Source organism: Pyrgilauda ruficollis, unplaced genomic scaffold (assembly GCF_017590135.1).
Source record: "Pyrgilauda ruficollis isolate IOZ18807 unplaced genomic scaffold, ASM1759013v1 scaffold29, whole genome shotgun sequence".
NCBI classification, from domain to species: domain Eukaryota; kingdom Metazoa; phylum Chordata; class Aves; order Passeriformes; family Passeridae; genus Pyrgilauda; species Pyrgilauda ruficollis.
The window spans coordinates 2652816-2677043 of NW_024524266.1; the positions used below are offsets into that span (position 1 = coordinate 2652816).

At 35.1% G+C, this 24228-nt stretch overlaps 1 protein-coding gene across 2 annotated transcripts in view; it reads right to left on the reverse strand.

Moving 5' to 3' along the window:
- Nucleotides 1-758: 758 nt before the first annotated feature.
- Nucleotides 759-24228, reverse strand: part of PRKX (protein kinase X-linked) — a 55845-nt gene continuing 32375 nt past the window's right edge. Inside the window, exons 4-9 of one of the 2 annotated variants that reach the window (XM_041472446.1) lie at nucleotides 19664-19783; nucleotides 13779-13874; nucleotides 10070-10127; nucleotides 7913-7990; nucleotides 4920-5068; nucleotides 759-4513 (exon numbers count right to left, since the gene is read on the reverse strand). In XM_041472446.1, the coding sequence (XP_041328380.1) occupies nucleotides 4943-5068; nucleotides 7913-7990; nucleotides 10070-10127; nucleotides 13779-13874; nucleotides 19664-19783 (478 nt within the window). In that variant the 3' untranslated portion in view covers nucleotides 759-4513; nucleotides 4920-4942. Of the gene's footprint in view, nucleotides 4514-4919; nucleotides 5069-7841; nucleotides 7991-10069; nucleotides 10128-13778; nucleotides 13875-19663; nucleotides 19784-24228 lie in introns of those variants that run through there. The other variant, XM_041472448.1, reaches the window with a different exon arrangement.

The window sequence follows — 24228 nt, forward strand, 5'->3', positions numbered from 1 at the left end:
GACAGGACTAAAAGCTTGCCATGTGAGCCCCTGCAGTGTTCCTTCACTTTCCATTAGCAGTCTCTTGAAGCACGTGACATAGTGGTTTACAAGAGAAAAACATCAATGCACAGAATTTAGAATAAAACCAGGTAGAAAACAAGAAATATTCTATCTTAAAAAAGTGAACTCTTAACTAGTCCAAACTGTATCCAGTAGGTCCTATGACCATGTCATTATCACCAGATTACAATATCTAGGAGATAAGAAATAAAATACATTTGACCCAAGAGAAGGAATTTAAGACAAACAGCTAAACAAATTTTGTTAAAAATGAACTTCTGAAGTTTTGATGGAAGATGAAATAAAGGGCAAGTTAGGTGTGCCTGACATTTTAAGAATATTTTTCATGACATTGTAAGAATATTTTTCAATGTTTAAAGAAACCGATTGAACTGAGTGTTCTGAACAGTGTTCAGGTCACTAAGTTGTGAAAATGACAAAGCAATTAGGGTCATATAATCAAAGTTTAATGAGAAGTTCAAATTAACACTTCTGATTATTGGTGCACTACCTGAAATGGTTTTGAAAATGTAATTTTTGGTGCTTCATTGACACCATCTGAAATTCCAACACTTGTGTCTTGCTCTGAAAAGGCTTAAAACATGAAAAGGAGGAACAGTTGTTTTTCTGCTCCTCTCGTCTCCCCTTCACCATTTTCTTGGATGAAAAACCCTAACCTTCTTCCAGCATAAATGGAAGCACACGAGGTTTAAACATTTGAAAAGATATAAAGGTTTATTAAATGAATCCAGATTTGACAGATATTACATTAAATTAAACAGCAATAAAGTTTTACTAGGGTTTATGTACAGATCACAGTGATTTTTCATTGTGCAATGAGGGCTGACTTTGTAACTTTGAACAGTACTGACACGTGAGCTACAACAAGCAACCAGCAACACACAACATTAGCCCAAGTGAACCTCGCAAATGGAGCAGTCCAAACTGATTATGCAGCACACAAATGCCTGCTACCACTACCACTACTTACTACACAACAGAGTATTTATAAAGCAGTCAAGGTTTGCCATAGAAAAGTGCAAAACATGGGAAGTCTGTACACAGTACAGTACAAAAAGGAATCATGCTACAGTCATTGAAAGCTGAAAAATAATTCTATAGCATAGGAAGCACTGCATTACAACTCTTCTGAATGGCAAGCAGATGGGCTGAGGAACAGCCGTATCTTCATTGCTTTCAAAACTGTAAAATCCCTGTTTATCCATTTAAACATAGTTTAGTACCTATATTTGATCCATAACAATGACTTTCTACAGTGGAAGATCACATTAGTTAAAGCTCAGTAGCACACATATTCATTGATCAAGCTCATTTACAGGAAAATCTACAGCATGTTCTTCACTGAAATCATGAAGCATTTATATCATTTGGTTACAAGGCAATTGAGTTTACAATTCATGTTTATCACTTAAAACCTCAGACTGGGCAATTAAAAATATATATATATAAAACTCAAAAATAAAGGTTGTTTTATCAACATTTAACATTCTTGTTCACTGATGTAAAATATCAAAGGCCTATGGGCTCTCTTGCAAGACAACAGTCCTTATGCAACAGTCTATACGCAAAAGTACACATTAACAGAAAGAACTAAAATAAAATGAACTTCAGGTAACACCCTACTTGAATAGGAACTAAAAAAAAATCTTCTAGCCTTCTTAAAAAAAAAAAATCCGTAAATCCAGAATTCCTAGTGCAGTGTTTACCTGCATGAGCACTCTGACAGAACTACATTAGTGGGGCATGAAGTCCCAGTAAAGACTTAAAGCAGACTCACTTGTGCAAATAAATAAAACAGCCAGGTGATAACACCTCATTAAGTCCAGGACTGTAGAGAAAATAACTGATCACTTAAAATAATGCTTCAAAAATGTCTTGGTTTTATTTTTTACTTCAGTATTTTAACTAAAAAAAATTGAAAGCAGTTTTGTACTAGAAAGCATGCTGACGAGGTCAGTAGTTAGGTGTATGTACACATGGCTCGGACACAATGTAAAGTCAAAGGATTATCATTATTAACAGCATTGTATTTGCTTCCTTAGTCTCCATCATAGTGAGTGTCAGTGCATCCACTGCCAGCAATGGATAAGAGTCATAAAAAGAAAATTTACTATCTCCTGTTGTTCAAGCATTCAAAACTTCTAACTGCCACTGTGGCAAATTACTCAATTTCAACATCATTTCCTCAGATCTGAAGAGGAGCTTTGAAATTTGAAAAAAAAATCCTATATATAGCACACTTTCTTGCAGTACATAAATTTGCAAATAAGAAATTGATGTATATAGTATTCAGAGTCCATAAAATACTATACACTTGCACATTAAGAAAACTCACCAACTGTTTGCTCCCCCTTACACAAAATAAGCTGTGTTTTATGTGTTTCAGTTTTTCCAACTGATTTAGAATAACTAGTTCAACAGATACCAATACAGTGGGCCAAGTTCATTTTTCCAGGAGAATAAGGTACTCACACTAGGTTTAAACTGTAATTTCCTATGGAATGTCTTGTATTTCATTATACATTCCTACACAATATTTACTGAGTGGCAGCTGGAGCCACCAACTTGCAAAACATCACGACAGCTTTGTGATATTCCAGAATTATCATTCTGAAATGTCCTGATTTTGTTACACATTGTGCATTTTTGACAAGAGTTATGCAATCTCTTTTCATAAGATTTGCTTTATGAAGAAATAATCTAATACCCTAGAAGTTACAGGTTCTCAATAGCACTTCTGTACTGTTTAAAAAAAAAAAAAATTGAGACCACTTTTCCACAAGAAGACTCCAGTAACAGATCTGCCATAAAATCATAAATATGATAATTTCAGTAGCAATTACTAGAATGCCTGCTTTGTAGGCATTTGGACTTAGTTTAAAAATCTAAACAAATCTTCAGCCTACATTTCTTATTGCTTTCAGATCAAAAATGTAGAGAATAGTTTTTGGGAAAAACTGTCTGTATGATCTAATTAAACAGTATCATGTAGAGCCGTAAGTCATAGTAGCAGACTCCAGAGAGCTGATGTGTTCTGAGAAAAAAAAGTCTAAATATGGTAATTTCACTAGAAGCTACCTAAAACCGACAACATCTTAAAAAATGTCATTTTGTTTTTTGTAATTGAAGTACTTCAAAATCAACTCCCTTATATTAAGACAGGTATCACAATATATAACATGAAAAAAAAAACCCTAAAAAAAGAGGTTCTGCCTAGTATGCAATCTACCTTCATCTTTCTGTGCATTCACATATAGAGATACATACATACGCACATACTGGTATCTAGTGCTACTTAAAATGAATCAATATTGCAAGTACTTCCAAAAAAGTGTGCTCAAGCTGCTAGAAAGATTTTAACACAGGATGGAAAAAAAGACTCTGTGCATCTAAGGTCTGAACTCTGTACATACGAAATTGCTGGCAGCAGGGACTGGGACATTTTCAAAAAAGGAGGAGCAGAAAAATAAGGTTGTACTACATATTCAGTCTTCCCTCTGATAATATGAGGTGTTCGGCATTCTACAATAACTATTTCACTAACGAAAAAGATCTGTTATGGCTCATGCTTTACATTTGGAGAAGACAACAAGTTTGTGAGGGAACAATTCCTGTGAGAGCCAGTTACAGCCCTTTTATCAGGATGGACTGACTTGCATGTTTACAGTGAGTTTTCATGTGAGGAATCTTTTCAGACAGTGTATAATCACTCAAAATTCTGGTTTTCAAAGAGACATAATTGTAACAGAACTTCATAAATTAGCCAATAAGATACATCTTTAACAACAATATAACATGCCCTGGTCTTTCTGCTTTCAAGTACTATGGTTGTAAGTGTGAGGCATTCTAAATTTTAGGTACAAATCTTTTTTAAAACTTAATTATTTCTGTTTTTTTACAAAGAATTATAAAATGTATATAAGATGATGAAAAACTCATTTATCCTTTTTTTAAGACTTTTATTCCTAAAGAACTTCTTGAAAAACATTATTTGAAAAATAAAAATCATAGACTCTGCAAAGTACAAAAATTTACATCTTTGCACAATTCCTGTGCTTTAGTTGTACTGTATCCATTATATACATATATACTAATTTGTGCTTTTAATTACACAACTTTAGTATAAACTTATAAAATTAAGTCTATGAGTTAACTATGCAAAAAGGATCTGGGAATAGCAGGAAACTTAATTCAACCATAAGTTAAAAAAAAAATCCTAAAAATATCATTTTACTTAGTCTACTTTAGAGTAGACTATCATTATTACAATAAACTAAAGTCAAATGTTTACAGCAAAAAAATATTCCTGCCTGCCTCCACCTTTTATGACATTTACTAATACACATATCTGAATGCAGTATCATTCTCAGCCACAAAGAAAATCTTCCTTTATATCTGAACTCCATCATTCTTCACACTTGCTCTTAGCAGTTCAATTTCCTTCCAGTTTCTAAGACAAAAAAAAGAGAACACAACTCAAGGTGGACTATTTGAACTCAGTAAAAAGTATCAACCTATCATATTTATGAGAGAATATTCAGAGTATAGAATTAACCTGACAAACTTACTAGAGTCTGCATTCTTAGTAGTAAAACTTTACAGTTAAGAAATATCACATTTCCTTATCTTCAAATCAATGTAGGTATTTCTTTTTACACACTATTTTAAAAAATTCAAGGACAGAAGGTCTTAAATATTTGTATGCAAATAAACCTTCATGAATGTAGACAACCAAATCCTGTGAGATGATTTTTGTCACTTCAACCCATTATGAATCAGAAAATGTAATTTCTGCATGTGGTTCTCACTCACAGGTCTGCAGTGTTTTCAAGGGCACTCTTGACATTTGGACATACCTTGCCCAGTGTAGATGTAACACTCAGAAGTTCTTGAAAATTTCTAGATCTTTAGGAGGTACCGGAGGTGTCTTGTTCCAGTCATCTTCAGGATAAGCTTCAAAATTGGAAGTATCCCCATCATTGGATACTTTGGGCACTATGGGAGGCTAGTCAGAAGAAGCACAACAAAAATGTTAGTGATTCCCTCAATGAGCCCCTCTCCATCATACTATTCTGTAAAAGATGTATTAAACAAATTATTAAACAAATGGAGTACAGATTTACAGTTCACCCATTTCCCTAATAATGAATGGCATGAGAGAGAGAAGCTTGCAGCAACACATACACATTCCTACTTTTTGTCAATTTTACACTAATGTGGTTAAAAAACACTTAAATAATTAATACACTTAATACAGATACTTATTTTATTGAGCACTAGCTTCTTTTCAACTAAGAATCTTCATAGCAGCATGGGAAACTGCTACCATATTGAGGGAAAAAAGTCTCCACTGCTTTTTAAAGAAGTTGAAATTACTAACTTCTGGCTATCAACTGTGCTTTTTCCTAACCCAGCAATAAATTCAAGCACGTAAAGAAATTGCTTCACCATAACTCATTTCAGAAGGATGGTTATAAAAGCCTCTTAATTCAAACTGATTGTTTTCATGAAACTTGAAGGTGCCAAGAGAAGTATCAGTTTTTGTTTGTTTTCACAGAGGATCCTTTCAATTTCTAGTCTTGCTCGTCAGCTTCACAGTACCTGTAGTTTTAACTTGTCAGAAATCTAACATTGAGAATGCTCTGTGCTTCTGGCCACAGACTATGAGATAAAGATCCCTTCAGGAACATTTCATTAATTGCAGGTATTAATGAAGGGCAAACCCCTTTTCCTCTCTCAAGGGACATTCATCTCCCTATCTTCTACTGAGCTACTGAGAGCTTTACTATCATGCTGAATCCAACAGAATGCTTTAGAATGAGAAAACCTTATGGATGATCAGTGAACTGGCTCAAAGTTATACCACAGACGGAACTATCAAGTATAGCAAGATGCTATTCTGCATATCCTCAAAAAGATAAAAAGTCTGGCTTCCACTAGCTCATGAGATCTTATCTGATCTTTTGGGCTTTTCAAGATGATGTCATCATCAGTAGGTTTTCAATGGCAAAGATGGGTCCCTGTATGATAGTATTTCTAACATTCAGCCAAAAGCAGAGTCCTAATTTTGTGTCTGGCAGTCACAGTAATATTGCCCAGATGCTGAGGAAAATGTGCAGAATCTGCTCTGCCCCTGAGAAATGTCGGCTCCACTGTGGGCAGCACCCAGTACCCCTCCTCTCTGTAAGCATTTGGCAGAAAAAACAGTTTTGTGAAGTGACACACAAAAAGAAAAAAACAAGAGAGAAAGGATGATTAATGAACTGATGATCACAATGGTGATTGCTATTGTTTATATGATATTGATATTCAAGACCTTATTTGGACCATGAATCAATGTATAATTTATACAACAGACAAATTCTTGTTTTTTACAGGGAAAATAGAACATTGTGTGCATTATTTCATATTTTCCATCTCTTCATCAGTATGAAATTGTGCAAACAAATCCTGAAGAATATAGCTGTCTCTATAAATAACCAAGTAAAATTCTGATCCACATCACATCCCTACTCTTAAGTTTAGTTAAGCACCATCTCATCTTCTAAGAGCTTAATTTAACCACCACAAAGATTAAGAAATAAGTTTTGTATTCATAATCTGAATGCTACGGTGACTCTTTTTTGATTAATTTTTTAAAATAAAAATGCCACACAAAGGATGTTTGGACCTGAGACATTTGATTGTACATCTAACAATCATTTTTAATACTATTTGTTTTTTATTGCTTTGATTGTCAAACTTCAGAGTTCATATACTATTAAACAGGTTATCATCCAGTTTGTGTTCTTTGCAAGGTTTCGGTAAACAGAATTTATAGTAAACACCTAAGTAATGATTAAAAATAAAACAAACCCACACATTTCAAACACTGTAAACTTATTTTTCTTAAAGAGAAAAGTCATCTACAATTTTGTATTAGATATTGTTTACAAGAATACACTAAGAACATTTTAATATTGTCTTTTTTTTTTTTTCATTTTTGCAAGAACTCAAGGTATCTACCTGGAATTTAAGTGCAAGAAACCAATGCAAAGGAAAAAACCCAAATGTTTAATTGGTACTTGATTGACTGCATGTGGTAACTCAACCTCTGCTACAGAAAACCACTGCTGTAAGGAATTGTACAAGTCAGAACTCTGAGGAAGGAAAGAAAGAAGGCAGTTTTACTTCCAAAGGACTTCAAAAAGCATTTTGTAGTGTTGATAGCTTTTGCAAACATCTGCCATCATACAATACTAGAATTCAGTGCTATAAAAAAGTATGTTGGAATTACATTCATAAATAGTTCTCTTTCACCTTCCCTATTCCTCCTACTCCCATGTGCTTTACATTTTATTAAAACATTTACCTGAATTGAACCTGGTACAAAAATTTAAAGCCCAGAGTAAAATACTTCCATGTAGGTAAGGACAACGAAAAACCCAAAAAAAAAAACCAACCAAAAAAAAAAAAAAAAAAAAAAAAAAAAAAAAAAAAAAACCACAAAAAAAATCAAACCAATAAATTAGCAATCTCTAATTCAAAAGCCACTTACAACAAGTAATCACTTACAAAACCCCAAACCTGAAAACTAAATTTTGTATTAACTAATCATCTGCAGAAAACTAAAGCAGCGATTTTTTTAGACAGATCGCATACAGACAAAAATGCAAACAGACACTCAATTTATAATTAACTCCACACTGCAAAAAGGCAAATATGCATTTAATTACTAAGTGTGCATATAGACATGTGGTTATACACACACAAACACACAGATGCAACAGCCAACAAACCTTCAACAGATCAGCTTAAATGAACAATGATTTCTCCTTGTGATGTCCTATACAGTATTTGCAGAATGTACCTTTAGTCTCCTTTGAGGTACAGCATCCCAGTCTATAGACCTGAACCATCGATGTCTCTTCACATCATCTGCTCCATTCTTTAAGGAAAGAAATCAAAATAACTATTTTTTAAGCTACATGTATGCCAAATCATGTATTTCATTACAAGGACTGTTGATATCAGGTCTACCCTTTTTTCTTTTTTTCAGGTGACAATCATTAAAAAATTCTAAAGGATAAACTCATAGTGTTAATTGCCTAATAGGTCCTAAGTTCCAGCAATAAAACCCAAGTAATTTTAAGTTGGGGTTTCTTTGGGCTTTTTTTTAGCGTTCTTCTGACACAATGGAGATCAAGAAAAGGCTTTGAACTACCCACAAAACCATTCATTACAGTCCCATTTACTTTTGTTTTCACCAACATTTTAGAGAATACCTTTTATTCAGATACACTTTCTAATTCTTGCACTATAAAAAAAATAACTCAGGGTTGATGGCATTTTAAATAAAAATAATCACATAGTTATTTTAAATACTACAGACATTTAATGCCGACAGCAAGAGGTTCTCAGTACTGTTACAAAGTAAACACATTAAAACATTTGTTTTCATTTTAGATATGCAGCTAAAGGTGTATTTGCCTTGTAATGATTATTCTCTCTGGGGTGCCTGTTTTATTTATGTACATAAGGAACAACAACATCTCTTTTTTTCGTGATTAATCTTGTTTCAAGCACAGACTTGTTCTCTAGGCATTAAGCACTGGGGAAAACCAGCTGGTTCTCTGTCTCAGGCCTGATCAAAGCACAGCACTCAAGACTATAACCAAGCATTATCACACAACATTTGGGCTTTTTCAGGTTTATGTGGAGTGGAACTAGCCATGCTCATATCCAATGAGGCATCAAGAACAGGAGAACAGTATCATGTAGTTCCCTCAAAAGCAGATCTGACTGAATGCTTCACCAGAAAACGTTTTGTGGGATTTACGTATTTTTAAAACAATTATGACAATGGAAAAGGATCAGACACAAGTCTGACCTAGTGCTCCCACCCCAAAATCTGCTCTTAATTAGAACTGTTTTTGATTAAAGAATTTTAGTCACTTGTAGGGAAAACCCCAAAACAAACCTAAGCAACCAAGGTCTAAAAACATGCCCCAAAACAACACAAAACTCAGCCAAACACATTTACTAAAGCCCATGTTTGAACAAGTCAAGATTTGCTTTTGTTCTTGTTTTCCTTCAAAACCATCCAAATATATAAAAGTTTTCACTGGTAAACGATTTAAAAAATTTTCAGCTTAAGAAATCCTCCTGAAAAAGACTACAAAGGATTTTAAAGGATCAGAAAAACATTATTTCCTGTTTTTTCTTACGAGTTGAACTTTGTGCCATAAAAAGGCTCCAAACAGAAACACTGGACAGCTGGTTAAAGCATTTATATTTATATTAATATGTTAAGAAAACCCTGGATGATTGTGCACCTTTTATCATCTTCACCTATTTTTACCATTCAATGTGCTTTTGAATGTGCTTTTTTTTTTGTACCACTCAAAAAGCAAACCTCTAACATCCCTTGCCCAGAGAAATAAAAATTTTAGATGTATCTAAAGAAAAAGATTATAGAAGCTAACTGCAGTATCTATTGTCTTCATAAATCTGTTTGGATTAGGGTAAATAATTCTTCCTGGTGGAAGAGCATTTGACTGTGCTTAATCAGACCCACCAAGACAATGACCAGGTACCACAGTACTACAACAATCCTTATAATTTTAAAATAATTTTTGAACTTCCAAGTTTGATTAGTGGTCCTTCTGGGATTAACACTGCCACAAAAAGAGAACCAACTGAGCTGGCACCCTGCACTAGAGGACTTAATACCATGTTTCTGGTCTAATCTAGGTTTTCATATTAATGAAAATGAAATGAAAAAATGAAAATGAAAAAAGGGTGGTGGTAGGGGTGGTGGGGAGGAGAGGAAAACCATGAATTTTCAGAAATACAGAAATAAACAGGTTAAACTTTGCACTTAGGATTGCATAACCTAGGTAATGTACATGGAAATGTATGTGTTTCATGCTTATAAGACCAAAACCTCTATGGAGAGCTGGTCTATATCTTTCCTACAGAATTCTTTTAACCTTGTGCTGTGTTACACGAAAGATTTTACACTGACCTTCATATTTCCTAGTCGTCTTGTTCTGTCAACCACAAGCAGCTTCTTAATAAGGTCTCTGAAGTAGAGAAAGAAAACATGTTCTCTGTTAAACAGAAGTAATTTATATTTGACTGTTGAGTGCTACAGAATATAGACATGCTTCCCCTTGACCATTCATTTCCTCATACTTTAGGACATTTAAGAGTAAGCAGTAAAAAAGAATCTAACAGAATTGTTGCAGATTTCTTTTAGATTCTTCCAAGAAACATACGAAAAAAACTCCCTCTCTCCTCCCCTGCCCCTTGCCAAGTAGCCCCATTTTGTTCTTTGTATTTTTGCATTTTGCTCAGCATTCCAAATCTCAAAATGGATCTCCAATCTGTTTATCAGAACTCAACACTAATACATATTAAGAAAGCAGATAAAGCTGCACCCTCATCTTTATGCTAAATATCCAGGGAAACCATGGAAGAGCTAGTCATCTGCTTAAAACTAGTAATATCTATTACTTAATTGAAAACAAAAAGCCTCACTGAGATACTGGCTCACTGAACAGTTTTACATAAAACTAAATCAACATTTTAAGAGATTAAAAGAAGTTTAGAGACATAAAACTCTTTCGTATTAATAGCAAAGTACTTCAAATAAGCCCCAAACAACTATGAACCAAAAGTATGAACTATGAACAACTATAAACAAAAAGTATCATAATTAGCTTGATTACTTATGAGTTGAAAGAAAAATATGGCTTCATATTTCTATAAGCAGTTACATTTTACCTCAAAGATTATTGTGCTATTTGATTTTAGAGAACTGACATTCTGGACTAATTGCATGAAGTACCAATGACAAGAAAGAACAAAAGTTTAACCATCCTTATTTCTATAATTTCATGTATTCCTGAGAGATGACATACAGCATGAAATGATGGAACTTAAAGAGTATGGCTAGTTCAAATTTTTAACAATATCAAAGGTTAAAAAAGTCAACTGTTTTATTTAGAGAAAAGAACACAAACATAACAATGACACACCTGCCTCTCTCCAGTCCTACCTGTAATGTCTACTATGCCTCCCAAAAATAGCATTGTGTCACCTGTCCTTGCAATCACAAGAGTGTGTGCAGAAAGAACATATGAACTGAATATGCTAGACTGTTTAAAAAAAATGGTTGCATTTGGCAGAAATACAATTCTAAAATTCAACTGGAAAAAAATTTAAATTATCAGATATACAAATAAAAAAGTCCATGTAGAAAACAGTTTTTAAAACTCTGGTGATTATTCCAGACAATCAATATTTCAATTAGATTAAATCATGTCACCAACTCCTTTCAGTCACCTTTGCAGAAATATCCCTTTCTACTTCACAAAGAAGACCATTCACTATGGAAGAGGCTACAAGGAGGACTATAAACACACTTAAAACAGAAGCAGGACTGCAAAGAAATCCAGAAGCCCAAAAAGAGATTCACAGAGTTTATGGCCAAAGATACTTTCTAACTCCTATAAAACCAGAAAACATTTCATGGATCATTCTTGGCTCGCTTCAAAAATTCATCATAAAACAGTTAAGGGATGAGCTTACTTGCTGATACAGTGCTGTTACTAAATATGACATTTGCTGCATTGGACCAGTGAAATATCCATTGCATTGAAACAAATAGATAGTTTAGCAGTTCTTTATTACATTGGTTCTAAAAAATAGTTTTAAAATTATGTTAAAATTATTTCAATAGATATGCTGGTGTATTTTTTTGAGAATCAAATTCTACAAGAAGGTCTCTGCAGACCAATAATTAGTAAAATGCTGTAGCAGTGACATTTTGTTTGGAGGCTTCCAAAACTGGGTTTTGCCAAGAAAGTTTAAAAAAGCAGTAAGAAAGAGTGACATTCATGCATCAGGAGGGAAAGCAGAAGTGGTACAAATTCAAAAAGTAAAGCATACAGAAGGGTGATAGGGGGTAGGTGAGGAAAAAATGTAAATACCTGTAAGCTCAGGTCGTACATACCCCTAGGGAGAGAAGCGCTCTCAGGGTTCAGAAAGGGTTTTGCTGCCTCAGAACAGAGAGTTAAAACATTGTATAGCACTAATACTTCAGGCACAGTCTGGGTCTGACAGGACCCAGGACAGCTTTCTTTCTGGCTGAAATACTGACTTATTGGAAGAAGAAAGAGAAAACAGATGGGTTAGAAGGTAAGAAGCAGACTGCCTGTATTGGACAAAATAACCTTTGCACTTGCTTTAAGCTAATGATGCAGAGATGTTCAAGGACTACCCAGTTCTGTATATTTTAAAAGCAGGAAGAGGGGTTGAGATCCAAGACACTGTGTTCACAACTCACTGCAGAAAGCAAGAGAAGCCACAGAAGTAGCATGTCCAGCAGGACAGAACAGTGATTGGCCCCCTCTACTTGTCAGTGGTGAGACCACACCTCGTGTTCCTGTGCCCAGTTCTGGGCCACTCACTTCAAGAAAGACATTGAGATGCTGGAGTGTGTCCAGAGAAGGGCAATGGAGCTGGTGAAGGATCTGGAGGGTAAGTCCTACAAGGAGTGGCTGAGAGAGCTGGGATTGTGTAGCCTGGATAGAATGAGGCTAAGGGGTGACCTCATTAGTCTCTGTAACTGCTTTCACTATATTGGATGGGTTGCTAGTGATGATTACCTAATTTGAGGTGTTTCACCTTCTGATAGCAAGATTATAGCTCAGTGCACAGAATACCACAAGAGATAACCAGTTTTCTTTCCAAGACCAAGTGGATTAGGAAGACCAGACAATGAGACTACACTAAACTGGTAACTGTGCAGAGCTACTAAGAGTCAACTGCTATAAAGACACAAAAATATGAGACTCTAGTCAGCCTAAGGGGAAGCAGACATGCTTCATTCAGTGCATCCAATGATTCAGTGGAAGTTAAAAAAAAAAAACAAAACAAAACAAAAAATCTTTCTCAAATTATTAGTTTTCCGTGTATCTGTTTACCCAATAGTGACAATAAGCAAGTGCCTCTCTGAAGTCACCATCAAAACATCGTGAGTGATTAACCTAGGAGTAACTTCCTGTCTTCATTCCCTCACTCCAGAAACTTCATGTTTATAATTGCATTTCCTCAGTTTCAATGTTTACTAAAAATTATTTCAGTTATGGAATTTTCAAATAGAAAAAATACCTTATTTCATCTACAATACACTTTTAACAATTGCTAAATACTGAGAATTAAACCCACATTACATGTGTATGTAATACTCCATATTGAACTGGGCCCCTGCCATCATAAATTTAAGTTGACTTTATACTAGAACTTCTGAAGTACCAGAGTTTGCTCAAGTAATTATGCTGAGAGTGATTCAAGTGGTATGTATCTTTAGATAGAAACAGTTTAGTGTTCTCTTCCTGCTCTCCTAATTTTTGCTCAGATTATTTCCTCGTATTTCTCCTCTTGACCTTCTTACAGGACATGCCAATGGGGTTTCCACAAGGTGGAAAAACATTTAATAACCCATAATACACAGAAAAGATAGTCAGATATTATCCTACAACTGTATCACCACCTTGAAGTCTACCAAATATACAAGTTTATTCGGACCGAAAGTGTACATAAAATATTTTCCAACATGATATTTCAGAAAATCAGAATCTGAAATCAGGTCTTCTAAAAAGATTTTTTAGAAACAGTGCTCAAGAGGTATTTAGAATAGAAAAGAGTGTTGGGAGTCATGGACTTACTTTACATATAAATCCAAATGCCTCGGGAAATCTATTTTTCCAGCAAGAATCTTCTGATATATACCAAATGGATTGTCATCAAAAAATGGAGGAAACCTATTTCAATACAGAAAATTTTCAGATGTTAGAAAAAAAAGTTCTAAAATTTTATTAGCAGTATTACATTATAGCAATTTCCCTCAGAAATAATTATGTTGTTCTTTTTGGTAGGACACTACCAATCAAGTACTATCCTGAAGAATAATTTAAGGCTACCATTGTAAAATAGAACATTTTTGTACACAACACACCGAATGCAGAATTAAAATTTAAATATAACAGAATAGAAAAATATAAAATTGCTACATAATTGCAGTAAAAATATAATTTATGAAAAAAAATTTCAGAGTTAAAAGTAAAAAGTGCTTTGCTTTTATCTCTAAAACCCAGGGATATACTCTTCAAAAGAGCATTACCATTTTTGATCTTGTCCTGTAACTGCCGGCACACCCTTATTTACCAGTTTTTTTCTAAAGTGTTAAAGGACCTTCACATGAATACATTATCCAGTTCAGTTATTTGTTGTGCATCTTGAATTCAACTATGTTCTGCTAGATAAGGTTTTTGAAACAGTCAGACTGCTCACAACTCTCCAAGTGCAGTTGCCTTTCTGTGTGGGACAGATAAAGTTTTCATTGCATAATCTTCTCCATGATGAACAGTAAATTAACATGCAATTGAAATTCTACATTTATGTTTTCTATGCAGTTTTTCATGAAGTTATGAGCTAACAGAGAGACTGCTTCTTGTTGTACAGCTACAGTAAGAACTGAAAGTTTTCTGCTGTGCTTTCTTTACTAGTACAGTACATCCCTGACTGCTGCAAGAGGTGCATCAGTACAGCCAGTACAGGCAGCTGAGCCCAGGCACTGACAGCTTTCTGAGTGTCAGTCATGCTCTTAAAAGTTACCACAGGAAACCCTCTAAGGGAATGCAGTAACTCTTTCAGTAATCTCAGTCCTGCTTTGTCCTCTGTAACGTGACCAAAACAACCCTCTTACTATGCTTCTGCCTCAAAATCCCCACAGAATTAAAAAAACCTACAGCTTTTGAGTGTTGACCATATTAGAAACATCCAACCACTATTGCAGTTTAATTAAAATATTTTCACATCTCCCTAACTTACTTACTTTCTCAGCTTAACTGTGTACATACACACACAAATGCAGCGCTTGTGGCTTTGGAAATCGCTGATAACACAAAAACAAGGATGAAAACAACGTTTCTTCACTTCAGGCTCTTTTTTTATTTTATGGTAGTCAAACTAGCTTATTCTTCAAGTAATATACATTATTTCCATTATGTTTTCAGAAGTATTAATTTCTTCATTATTCAGCAGATGATCAAGTGGATTAGCATTCCCTTTGAAATACCATAATTTCAGCCACGCTAATAATCAAATTCCTTCAGAATAGATAAGTAAAGGCGTCTGCAGGCTTATGGCAAAAGAACATAATAATTCAAAGCACTGAAAAGCATGACTAAACTAACTGGTTAGGGAAAGACTAAAGGACATTTTTTGTTGGTGTTCAGAAAGTTAAATTCTTTATGAAAAACTACTTCCCAGCTAACTGGAAAGTGGAAGAATCTCAGTAATAATACTTGTGCTATTAAAAATTCCTGCTTTGACACTAAAGAACAAGGAAAACATGATTGCTATTTAACATGCACAAGTTTTTTTTCCCCACACAAGAAAGACTATCATATAAAGTTTCTTTTTTAGTCAAGTAACATAAATATCATTCACATTCTCCACAGCAAGTTGACAAACCCAATTTTCTATTTACTACCTATTAGAATCTACAAATGCATAAAGCAATTAGAATGATATTTTTAAACTCTGTATTACAAAGCTACCAGCTGCAGTAAGACGATTACTGTATATTACTGAGGTGTGAAATCAAGAAGTACACATAATTTTTTTCATATTTACACTGCATTGTTTTAATTTGATTTCCCACTTTGAAAATCCAAAATTACTATGTCTAGAGTTCTTGTGAAAAATTTAAATCACAGTTGGCTGTATAGTAATTTTATGGCAATTAAAGTGCATTTGAACTCTATGCAAAATGACAACAGCTTTGAAAGATTGCAGTTTTCTCATGGACAAACCAAGTAACTTGATTTTGACGCTTTTGTAAATGTCAATCTTCAACACAGAACAGATTTTAGACAAAACAACACAAGTATTGTGCTGGAAGCTACCTAACAAATCAACAAAAATCCCCTTGAGTTTCAGACTTTCTTCACACCACAACACTAATACAAACAGCTGCCTTTTCACCAACTGAGAAGAAGCTACAAAAATATCATCTTTGTAAAAGGGAGAACAGCTGCAAACCATTCCTTTTGCTAACTGAAGCATAACAATGGCAGGGACATAAGTTTCCAAGACAATCTAAAGAACAGAAGTAGCAAAAACTCAAGGGAAAACACCCAGGTCTGAGAATATGAAACTGCAGACAAGAACCATTAGCCTACCTGAAACGCCAGATCAGCACATCACATATGACAACCAAAGCAAAAATAAAAACCACAAATCCCATATTAATAAACAAAATTCATGTTAGCTGCATATCTGCATACAATTACAACCTAACTTATCTAGTGTTAAATAACAAGTATATTTTTCTTTGCATTAAATTGTAACAGAACTCATTTACTCAAAATAAATAGATATTTTTGTATTGACAGTTTGTTTAGCTTGTTTAGATTAACTCAATGAACTTGGTGCTATTCATCTGTTAAGTTTTCTTCTCTCCCTTGCTTCTCCCTCTTCCATCCCCTTTCTGTATCTTGCTATGCTAAACCTAAACAGGACCTTGCCTTAAACCTAGCTTGAGCAGAAGAAGAATTCAATGGGCCTCCAGAGATTAAGTTAGGGAAATAAGACACTGTGGAACAGGAAGGTGTGGGTCTGTTTGTTTGTTTTTAGAGAGGCCATTTCCTTATACACACACCTACCAATTATTTCCAATTGCTTTTGGGCTTCAGAGAGTAACTTCAGGAAATAACTATCAAATGTCTTACATTACTTTACTTGCACATAATAACTTAGTCTTGAAGTCAAGTTTTGTTCACCTTCAAAATATTTTCAGATCTCTTAAATCTTCTTTGAATTTCAATTGCTAAAGTGAACTAAGACTGCTTCTCTAATAAAACCCTTGATAGTAAATACCTAGCTAGACCTTGAGTTGGTGAGGAAAAGTGCTTCAAAACACTATTGCCAAGAACAGCAAAAAGTTTATAAAATGCTAAAAGCATACACTCATTGTGACAACCTTACCATCTAAAGAAAACACATACAAGCCATAATCCCTGCCCTTCTTTAATCCCCTTAAAATAAAAATCCTAAGAAAGTAGTATACCCCCATCTTAAAAAAGCCCGAATCAAACAAAAAAACCCCCAGAAAACAAGCCTCAAAACGCAAATACCCCAAAAAAACAAGCTTGTATGGAGTCCTTATTCCAGCTTTGGAAAATGACTCAATGCTGCTGTGTTTAATTTTTTAGTGATGAATGCAGTCCCTATCCAAAGCAGCATTCAGTCATTATGAAGAGCATGTCTATACAAGTACTGTAGTAAAAAAACCTTAGAAAATCTCACACAGCAGACAGCTGCTCTGTCAATCAGCCTATATACAACCTCTCTTGATTTTCAGGACAGTGTAAGGTATCTCCATTGGTTAAAAGTCTCTAAAAGCCAAAGCGTTCATATTAAGCCACTGCCTTCCCATCCCCCCACTCTGAAATCCAGGTCTCATCCCTTGAGCCAGACAGTGTCATGATGCAGAAGATCCCTCACAGAAACAGCAGCTGCTCCCTTTTTTCATGAATAACATATACCAGTCATACTTCAGTAGAATATGCAGAAGTCATACTTCAGCACCCGGCAGTCTTGAGGTCTCAATGAGTCCCAATATCTTGCTTGATTGCCACCCGTAGTCAGTATGTTAACTTTGTAAATGATGTTTCCATTAGTGGTCTAGTGGAGAGAATCCTACCAACATCTCTGTAAGGCATGCAACTAAAAAAGGTCCAGTATCCACTTACACTGAGACCACACACACCTAACAGAGAGTGGTCCCACTAAAACCCATGGTAGGAAGGTAAATCACAGCTGGATGACTGTAGCACCTGCGCTCATATTACAGCCCAGACACTTATCTACAGTCTTCCTGCTGTCTAGGACTAAGATTAGTGGCAACAAGCTTGCTGGGAATACCTTTTTTCTCTCTGAGAAGGACTCTTTTGACCAACTTGAGCTGCTCACCTTACAGGAAGCAATGGAAGAAAGGTGAAGCCTGGTCTCTGTACAAATCAGCCTACATAAATAACAACCTCATATTAGACCAGTCAGCCAAGCCTGCTTGGGTCAGCCAGCAACTATTTTTATTGCTTTTCTATCTAAAAATTGCCATGAGATTGGAAGTCAATGTATAAGCAAGCCCTCAGGACACTACAAAAGCAAGCAGTGGGTAGCAATGTTGTGCTGGGTAAAGTTGCGTTGCTATTGAGTGAACTTCACAGCAGTATGTGCAATGGGATTAGAGCTCTGAAGTGACCACCCATCCATCAGGGGAGCTACTTGCTCGGGCAAACTTACAAGCTTGTCCAAACACAGGAAGAGTGTCACTTTGAAATGACAGAAATGCACAGAGAAAAAGATTACTAAATCCAAGCTAGGACACTTTGTTCTGATGATCCTACAAGGCTGCAGATTTATTAAGAAAGGCCACAGAGCACACCTGACGCACCTGGGGACCGAGAAGGTGCAGAGCACACTGAGCCAGGTACCAGGCGTAAGGGAGGAAACTATGAAGAAGGTAGAATTATGAAATCAAACTGATGAAATATACTATGTTTCTTCAGAAGCTATGAAAACCTTGCTTTCATCTGCATTTGTCCTATAGCACCCACCACAGGAAAGCCAATTGCTTTCAAAAATCCAAGCCTTTTTTCAAGTACCCTCAAACAACACAGCCAAGACAAAAAAAAAGTAAAAGGAAAACAATGCAATGCCTTGTGTAGCACACAAGCACAATTTCACATTCTACATAATTTATTTTTTCAAATCAGAGCAAACTGAGGCAATTACTTATATCTAACTAACAAGTAACGAACAGTTAATGATATTAATGCCAGAAACCATTTCTTCAGTTTGAATGTGCATCTTCTGAAAATACTGCTTTATCAAAAAACTTCCAAAACAGCAAAAGCACCATTTGAACAAACTGGTTTCAAACAGACCTATAAAGCTTTTTACTGTTCTTCCTCTGGTTTAAAGAAAACCAGTGCTCAGTTGTAATACAAATTGTATTAATAAAAGTCTTCCTGCTTGTCACTGTGCATTTTTACAGACTAAAGCTCCCACTGTAATTAGGATTTCGCTATGCTGGAAATTAATTAACAGAAGTAGTCCTGTTCTTTACCCTTTAAATATAAAGAACCTTGTGAATAAAAATCTAAATTTCAGCAAAACCTGAATTTCCAAAACACATAAAGAGAAGCTGTAAAAAAAGTCTTAAGTAAAAAAAAAAAAAAAAAAAAAAAAAAAACCAAAAAAAAAAAAACCAAAACAAAAAAAAAAAAAAAGCCACAAACCAAAAAACCCAAACCCAAAACAAGAAACAAAACCAACAAACTGAAAACCCTAAAACATTCCCACAACAACTGTAATATATCTTGTTTTGTAAAGCTTCCGAAATCCTTTCTTCAAAGGCAAAAATTAAACCAGTAAATCAATAATACATTTAGCCCAAATCTGGTAACCCAAATATGGCAAAGAGAACTAGCAAAAAATTCGTATTACATAATATTGCTGTGATACAGTAATTATCACTTACCCTGACAACATCTCAAATATAAGAATTCCCAGGGCCCACCAATCCACAGCTCTTCCATGGCCTTTACTTTGTATAACTTCTGGTGCAAGGTACTCAGGAGTGCCACAGAGAGTCCACGTTCTGGTTGTAAAAGAAAGAAAAAAAACCCCACAAAACAAAAAATGCAGATCAAAGTGGAACTGAAATAACAATAACAGGAAAAACCAAACATACACATAAGAACTACCCAACACATACCTATGTATTTACTGTACAAAGAAACAAAGAAATAAGAAAGCCCTCTACAAGATCCAAACAGACTGCTTTGATGATGTTCTCCAATTCTCCTGGAACAGAGATACACGCAAAATAAGAAACTACCTATCTCAGAAAATACCTGTGCACAGTTTCCCAGCTGGTGCTGTGGTACTCTACCCATTAGACTATACAATGTTTTGAATTATTAACAGTGTTTTTCACTCTGTAAGCCGCAGACCTCGGGAGATCATGGACTACTTCTGACAGGCCCAGCAGAAGACAAGTTTAATGGCCTTTTCCAGGAAAACAAAGTTTCATTTAGGAAAAAAAGGGAAGGAGGAAATTTTTAAAGCAGTAGTAGTTTAAACCAGTAAATAATAGCACATACATGAACATTTGTTTTACAGTCTAAGTAAAGTTTTTCAAATAGTATTGAAATCTAACTTGCCACCACTTCCACAATTTTCATTAAAAGGGAAACATTTTGCATTTTTAGTTATTTAAAATATTTACAAGGTGTAGTTAAGCAAGTGTGAGATAAGTAGGCAATACTTTTTGTGATATACTTTAAAGTCATTTTTAGTCATAGCTTTCTATGGTAAGGTCAGAATAAAACTGTTATATTGCTAACTAATTGAAGTTCAAGTTCTATAAACACATGAAACAAACTGAAGCTAAGCATTTATGTTTACAAAGACCAAATTACATTTGAAAATAAGAATATTCTGAAATAATTTCTTCCAGAAATGTAAAGTTTTATTTGTAAAAATGCCCATGTAGAATTTTCCTGGCTTCACTCCCTTGACTTAGGTTTAAATGTACACTTGAGAAAATAGTGTGCTCTTATTTTGAATAAATTAGCCTTCCCCAGCAGCAAGTCAGAAGATGAAACTTTGAAAATGTACTCACCAATTCAAGAGAAACTGAAACCCCAGCACAAAGAATAAGAAAGAAAACTATATCACATTTTAAAAGGAGCTCTATTAAAATATGACAAAGAACAGAATCACAAATGGTCACTGCATATGATTTCTAACTTGAACCAAAAAAACCTGAGTGTTTGTGAGAGGAAGAATTTTCTCCAATCAAACTGGTAACACACCCCTGAACAAATGCATTACGATGAACAGCAATCACCTTTAGAACTAATACTAATTCAACTTATTTTTTTCTGAGAATGCAAGGAAGATGATTGTTCCACCTTACTCTGTGCTGACATGGCCTCACCTTGAGCCCTGCATGCAGTTTTGGGCACTACAATGTAAAAAAGACATTAAGCTACAATGAAGATATTGAAAGGTCTGGAGGAGAAGCCTTATGAGGAGGGGCTGAGGGCACTTGGTCTATTCAGACTGGAGGAGACTGAGGGGAGACCTCACCGTGGTCCTCAGCATCCTCACAATGGGAAGCAGAGGGACAGGCACTGATCTCTTTACTCTTGTGACCAGTGAGAGGACTCAAGAAACATCACGAAGCTGAGTCAGGGGAGGTTTAGGTTGGATATGAGGAAAAGGTTCTTCATCCAGACAGTGGCTGAACACTGGAACAGGCTCGCCAGGAAGTGATCACAGCACCAAACCTGAGAAAGTTCAAAAAGTGCTTGGAAAATGCTCTCAGGCACATGGTGTGACTCTTGGGGATGTCCTGGGCCAGGCCAGGAGTTGGATTTGAGGATTCTAAAGGGTCCCTTCCAACTCAGCACATTCTATTACTCCTTGCAGTATTTTAAAGGGAGCTTTTGGGATTTTTTTTTTTTAAAGCTTTAGCCTTGACTAATAAAAATAAGAAAAAGCAAGGGAAGCTGTACAGTCAGTTTAGGCTTTAGATGAAGAATTACGACTTGAATTTCTTTAAGCTTCAGTTTGATATGGCAAAAGCCAACTTACTCCAGCAAGAACTGTCAGAAGTGTTAGGCACACTTGGCACCAATGTGCTTCAAGGTCCTTGAAACTACATTTCTAAGTGTAAAGAATACATTTTTCATTTTTATAATGAATTTATCTAAAAAATATGAACACTTATTTTCCAAATCAAGCACACTGAATTTTTACATACAGTGCTGCTTTACACTACTGCCACCTAGCAGCTACCTAGATCAGGACTACAGAATTAAGAATAACAGTAAAGCTCTGTCATCTTTTAAAATGAAGTACTTCTCCCTCTCCCAGACTTAAAAAGCTGTATCCGTCGTGTGACTCAATCATACTGATTTTTGGCAGCCATGCAAATGAAACAGCTGACAGTTTTACCGTGTTTTTATTCAAGCAAGAGGAGAACTGTGAATGTAACTTGCCAATGTAACTTGAAGTTTCCTAGCTGCACTAGGAAATAAAATTTATTACCACCACATGAACTACTTCCTTAATTTCAATTGAGAAATGTGTGTTTACTAACTACACAAAAACTTGGAAGAAGCTCATGCTCTTTTTTAAGGTGTGCATTTGTGCTGTAAGATCACGACTTGTGTTTCCTCTTTTGTTGGTCATGAAACAGACTAATATTTTGGAAAACACATCAAGTAGATGCTACAAAAGATAATATTTTATATTATTTTTTATCATTACTATATTATGCCTACTGCATATTTAGCTGAAATTCCAGATAACTTTTTTTGAAGATAAATTACGATGAAAAAAGGTAAGAATAGACTGTTCCCTTCAAACTGCTACAAAATATTCACTCTTCTGAGTTTTGAAGATAAAAGCTGAAATACAAGAAAGTGCTAATTGATAAGCTTGAATATGTAATTTTAAAACATGAAATACAGAATCTACTCTGGTTAAAAAGGTAAGCTACAAAATAATTTTGTGAAAGTTTTGAAGAGGACTGTGTGAAGAAGTTCAGTCTTCATGGTTAATGTGTTTCAGCATCCATCTCTGTGTACCTGACAAACTTTTTGCATATGAGACAGATTAACAACTTTTGTTTTGGTATTCTGGCAGTTTCTCCATAATTGTATTTAACAAAGATTCCTTTGCATCCAGCCGACAAAAATTTGCTCTGCAAGACATTCTTCCTTGCTTCTACAGTGGCAAAGGGCACACTTTGCTAACAAGACTTACTGTGTCTTACACAGTCTTTCCCTCTTCAGTCCACTGTGTAGAACAGCCATGAGGCACATCCAGCCAATGCAACAATGCATAACTACCCCCAACATGTTTAAATTAATCACTTCTGAAGTTTGTAGAAAGACTCACAGGTAAATTTCTTTTTTAGGAATGTTACCTGAATAAACTAAAATTAACAGTGAATAACATTCTGGGGAAAAAAAATCACTCAGGTCTTAATTTTACCTAAAATGTTTCTAACTTTCTGAGTGGAATCTCTCCATAAAAAAAACCGATAAAATTCCATGCAGGTTAGTTTTGTGCTTCTCTGAAAGAACATGGGAATTAAATGCCAACACCCCAAAAAATCCCAAAAAACCCCAAATATCCAAACAAACAAACATAAAACCCAAAAACCAGAAACCACACAAAAAAGAAAATCAGAACAGAAAAAAAGCCAATAAAAATACTATACCCAAAAAGTGGTATATACGTTTCAAAAAGCAAAAGGTCTACAAATGTAACAGTTGTGAAGTTCAAATGAAATTCTTTTTATAGCCTTCAGCTTAACAGTAATTTATAAAAACCCCCTCCCCAACTTTGTTCTTGACATTGCCCTTTTTTAAAAGCAGTGGCTCATCTATTTTATATGAATGTACTTACAAGAAACTGAAAAGGTTATTAAGTCTTCAGTTAAGCAACATCAAGGTGGAAAAGAGAAGAAATAAACAGCAGCTGAGGCAAAGACACACTGTTTTGGAGAAAAATTTAGAATTTTTAAACGTTTACTATGAGTGAAAAGGGAGGAAAAAGGATAAACAGAAGGACATACCAACAAAGAATAGAAGGAGCAAAGAAAACCTCCTCTCTTTCCTCTGTTTCTAAAAAGAAAACATTAAGAGTCTAGCACTTCAGAAACTGTACTAACAAGAAGGTATAGGTGCAGGCTGCTTTCCACAGTGGGAACATGAGCTACGAGCCAGACACTCTGAAGAGCAGCTTAACTGTAGAGGGACATGGTGAATATTTCATCCCTTCACACATGGCAGTGGGAAGAAAGGAAAACATCTACAGAAAAGCCTCTATTAGGCAGCTACAGAATCGTTCATGTGAAGTATTATATATATGGAATATGGGATCATGTCCAAAGTCTTCTGCAGATCATGCTTGCATTTACGTATTATGTCTTCTTTCTAGGAATGTCTCTGCTGATCCTGAGAGCAGGTTACCTCACAATGTCTGAAGAACATAAATCCTTCATGTCTTCTTTTTGCCATTCAT